The sequence below is a fragment of the Vollenhovia emeryi genome, unplaced genomic scaffold, assembly GCF_000949405.1.
Source record: "Vollenhovia emeryi isolate VEMERY1.0 unplaced genomic scaffold, V.emery_V1.0 DF939870.1, whole genome shotgun sequence".
In the NCBI taxonomy this organism is placed as follows: domain Eukaryota; kingdom Metazoa; phylum Arthropoda; class Insecta; order Hymenoptera; family Formicidae; genus Vollenhovia; species Vollenhovia emeryi.
The window spans coordinates 11067-15337 of NW_011966496.1; the positions used below are offsets into that span (position 1 = coordinate 11067).

The following is a 4271-nucleotide window of genomic DNA, read 5'->3' on the forward strand; positions in this document are numbered from 1 at the left end:
GCAGCAACAGCAAAATCTAGCCGACAATAACCACAATCTATGTATATTTAGACCTTATATATGATACCTACTGCTGTGTATCGCAGGTAACACAATAACCGCTGATAACGGCACCGAGACAACGATCGTCGCGACGATACCGATAAATTATCGCGTGTAACATTATTGCGCGCGCCATTTTTTATTAAAAAAAAATTTTAACTAAATTAGACTGAAAAACTTGTTCCGAAGTAAGTTGAGTGCGGCCATAAAACAGTTTTATGTAACGCGAAAAATAGGTTGCTCGCACGGGAAACACACATTTTACCTCGCAACTTATTTCATTGTTAACGGTACATTTAACGTTCGTTAATGAGTTGAGAACGTGCGCTAATGACAAGTAAAATAATGGAGGCTATAGAAAAGTTTTAATACATTACGAGTGATTTACTCGTAGATTCGTTTCTACGGTGAGTTGGCGCATCTTTTCATGTACCTTCAGTTGAGCGTAATTTTGTACGGTATTAAAAAATTATTTCAACAGACTATTTGCTGTGAATTATCTACTAAAATAATCAACAGTTTTCATAAGCAATTTATGAATTACTTAAATATCAATTTATCCTATAGCTTTTTTACTTTCGTCGTATCGTCATCATGCGTGACGTCAAATTCTCGGACCTCGAAGTGCTGGTTGCCTTCATGTACAAGGGAGAGATCAATATTGATCACGTGAGTATTAATACATCTCCCGCGAGTGATTTCTCTTCGCGGCTGATTTTCGTATCGTTACCGATTCCGCGAGCGCAACTCGCTGCGGAAATTTATTCCGGGGAGAAAATTGGGTGGGAAGATGTCATTTCTCAGATTAATGGAAATCTGAAAAGTGAGAGAGGCAAGAGAGGGGAAAATATAAGAGAGTGAAAGAGAAAATAGAAAAGAGCGCGGAAACGGAGGTCTGATTAGAGTGTGGGGGAGAAGTTTAGTTGGATTGTTCTGATGAAAGGCAAGACCTTTCCTGAACGGGAGGAGGAGTCCGGCGCGGGGAAGGGCGACTCATTAAAAAGTTTTTCTCCAAAGGTACTAATCCTTTTGGGGTGAACTTGGGAGTCATCAAATTATCAGCCCCGAGTTCCGCGATTACGGGTGATGGTAAATGAGGAGATCATTTCGAAACTTTCGCCATCGCGAATGCCTCCGCTACTCGCGCGCAGCTTTCAACCGCGTCTTTCTGCCGCGACACGCCGAGCTGTTATTGATCGTCGCTTTAGCATGTTATTAACTCCCAAAGTAATGCCGGGATTACGATGAACTTAACGTAACGGGACGCGACGGGACGTTACGTAACGTAAAACCTAAACACATTGTTTTTATATGTGGCTGATTACGATCGACGTGACGTGAAGTGTCAGAACTTAACGCAACGTGAAAACTGCCAATGTCAAGCTTCACGTCGCGTTGCGTCTAGTCGGGCTGTTCACGTGACTCTTTCAGCCAATCAACGCTCTCGATTCTTGTGCGCGTTGCACTCGAATTCAAGAGTGACATTTCAAGGTTACATCCGTCACCAAACTGGATTCTTCTCCGAAAAATCTCTCTCACACCAACGGTTCGTATTCGTTTCCTCTTCCGCACTTGAGGATACAAATATCCGGCCAAAATTACATTACAAAATTGATAATGCCTCACAGCAGAATTCATTTTGAATTACCAATGCTGTCAAATCAACGCTGTCAATGCACGCTGTTTTACGACACGTTACGGCGATCGTAATTTCACAAAATACCTTAACGTTAAGTTCACTTCACGTCACTTCACGTCCCGTCGCGTCCCGTTACGTTAAGTTCATCGTAATCCCGGCATAACATCGGCAAAACGTTCGTACTCTTGAGCGTCCGCCAATGGGCGCTAGCATTGCCGGTTGTTAACGGAGAAGAAAAGGAGGGAAAAGAAGCGCGAGAGAAGACGCGCTCCGTACCGCGTCGCTGCAATTTATCATTTTCATTATTATAATAAAATCTTACGTCCATCTAACGAAGATCTTTATCGAATTCCGCGTACTTATCACCCTGGTATTTAAACGTGGGTTGCCCGTTCTCTTAACATATGTATAAATTAAATCTCATTAATATTACTATCTCTTTTATTTCTTCCGGTAAAATCTTGTGTTCGATTTTTCGGATATAACATTTTAATATCCAAAATAATGAAGTGTCTAATTTGTATGAATTCCATTTTAATTGGCGCAATTTGTTGATATTATTATTTTTCTTTTAAAATCTTACGCCAATCCAAGTAAAGTCTTTATCGAACTCCGCGCGCTCATCACCCCGGTATTTAATCGTGAGTTGCCTGTTCTCGTAACATATAAATTAAATTTAATTAACTCCGTTTATATATACTTGAAGTATTTAGATTTACCGAGACTATTAATTTTATCGTTTAACGATGTCTGCGAATGCGATCTGCCTTCCTTACCTAAGGAATTCTATTATTATTGTTACAGTAATATCACTATATTAATATTAGGTGTAGGAGGAAGTTCCCGCGTATTTTTTTCAAGAAAAATGCATTAATTTCAATACGAAGGCATATAACAATGTTAATCAAAGTATTGTCCATCATTTGCCACTACTTTCTCCCATCTTTCTGGCAGCATTCGAATTCCGCGTCGAAAGAACTCTTGGTCTTTTGATGCAATCCATGCGTCCACCCAATTTTTGGTATCTTCGTAAGACTGAAAGTGCTGCTCAGTCAGGCCATGCGCCATTGATCGGAAGAGGTAGTAGTCCGAAGGAGCAATGTCTGGGCTATACGGCGGGTGGGGTAGGATTTCCCATTTGAGGGTTTCCAAGTACCTTTTGACCGGCTGAGCAACGTGCAAATATTTTCGAAAGTAGATATTACGAAAGAAATTGTTCATGCAAATATTTCGCAATTATAGGAAGAAAATATAATGGTTGCAATAATTTTTTGAATTTCCAATACTACGAAAAAAGTTTGAGAATTTTTAAAAAACTCATTTTCTTGAAGATATTAATTAAGCCCCGAATTAAGTATATAGATAAAAATTACTGTAGAATTGATACATTATTGTACGAATAAAGAATAATACATATAAGTTATCGAATTTTATCCAAACATCTGCGATGTAATATGTTTTGATTTTATGTAAATTTGATAACGCCTATAATGCTTATTTTATTTACAACGTTTTACAACACCTTATACTGTAATGCTTGATGTAGAGATATCATAAAACTGTTATTCCATAATATGCGCTTTTGGAAAATTATATCCTTCAGTATGCATATTAGCACGTTGTGAGGACCTTTATTCAGTCGGTAATATACTCGTATTAGAGCTAGATTGAATATAGAATTTTCTTCAAATTCAATGCTTATCCCATACAACATAAGTCTTGTTAAAACTTTCCTCGGACTTAACATAATGAACACCAAGAGGATTCGAGAGTTTCGTAATGCAATCTCTTCATTCATTTCGGCATTATTCTCAGTGACTCTATCAAAAAATTGGACGAAATGTACTTCTTTATAGAAACATAAAGGGTTGTCGTCAAAGTGCCGCTTTACATAACTTCGTATAGCAAAATTCATGTCTGACAGTGTTAGCTGCATCAATATTTCTATCACCAACGCGTAGTGCATATACCTTTGTACTCTAGTATGCGGATATGTGAATATATAATAAAGATGTTCGAGTAAAAAGTGCAACTCGCCGTGCATTATCGTGTTGAAGGATTACTTTATCATGTCTCTCGGCATATAGCGGCATATAGTTTTTCCTTCAGTGCTCGGCTCAAACGCATCAGTTGTGTTCAATAGCGATCGCCAGTGATGGTTTCTGACGGTTTAAGCAACTCATAGTACACGACACCCAGTTGGTCCCACCAGATACAGAGGAGAAGCTTCGAACCATGAATATTCGGCTTTGGTGTTGAAGTTGATGGTTCACCGGGCTTTCCCCTCGTCCTTCTGCGCTTGGGATTGTCGTAACGGATCCATTTCTCATCGCCCGTGATGATACGATGGAGAAAACTCTTCCTTTTCTGCCGTTGAAGTAGCTGTTCGCACATACAGAAACGTCTCTCCACGTCTCTCGGCTTCAATGCGTACGGTACCCAAGTTCCGTGCTTCTGAATCATTCCAAGGGCTTTCAATCGGTTCGAAATGCTTTTTTGATCAACATTCAATGATTCCGCGAGTTCTGCTTGCGTTTGGCACGAGTTTTCATTGAGTAATGCCTCCAATTCTTGATCTTGAAACTTTTCC

The 4271-nt window shown here is 39.4% G+C and overlaps 1 protein-coding gene across 1 annotated transcript; it reads right to left on the reverse strand.

Annotated features, from left to right (window-relative positions):
- Positions 1–2311: 2311 nt before the first annotated feature.
- Positions 2312–3766, reverse strand: LOC105556652. The gene has a single exon (XM_012003745.1). It carries the CDS (start codon positions 3723–3725, stop codon positions 3195–3197), a length of 531 nt encoding a protein of 176 aa, XP_011859135.1. The 5' UTR covers positions 3726–3766; the 3' UTR covers positions 2312–3194.
- Between the last annotated feature and the right edge of the window lie 505 nt (positions 3767–4271).

What these genes read in the sequence shown, in the direction of transcription:
- LOC105556652 (XM_012003745.1), bottom strand. Translation starts at nt 3,725, where the DNA reads ATGCACGGCGAGTTGCACTTTTTACTCGAACATCTTTATTATATATTC.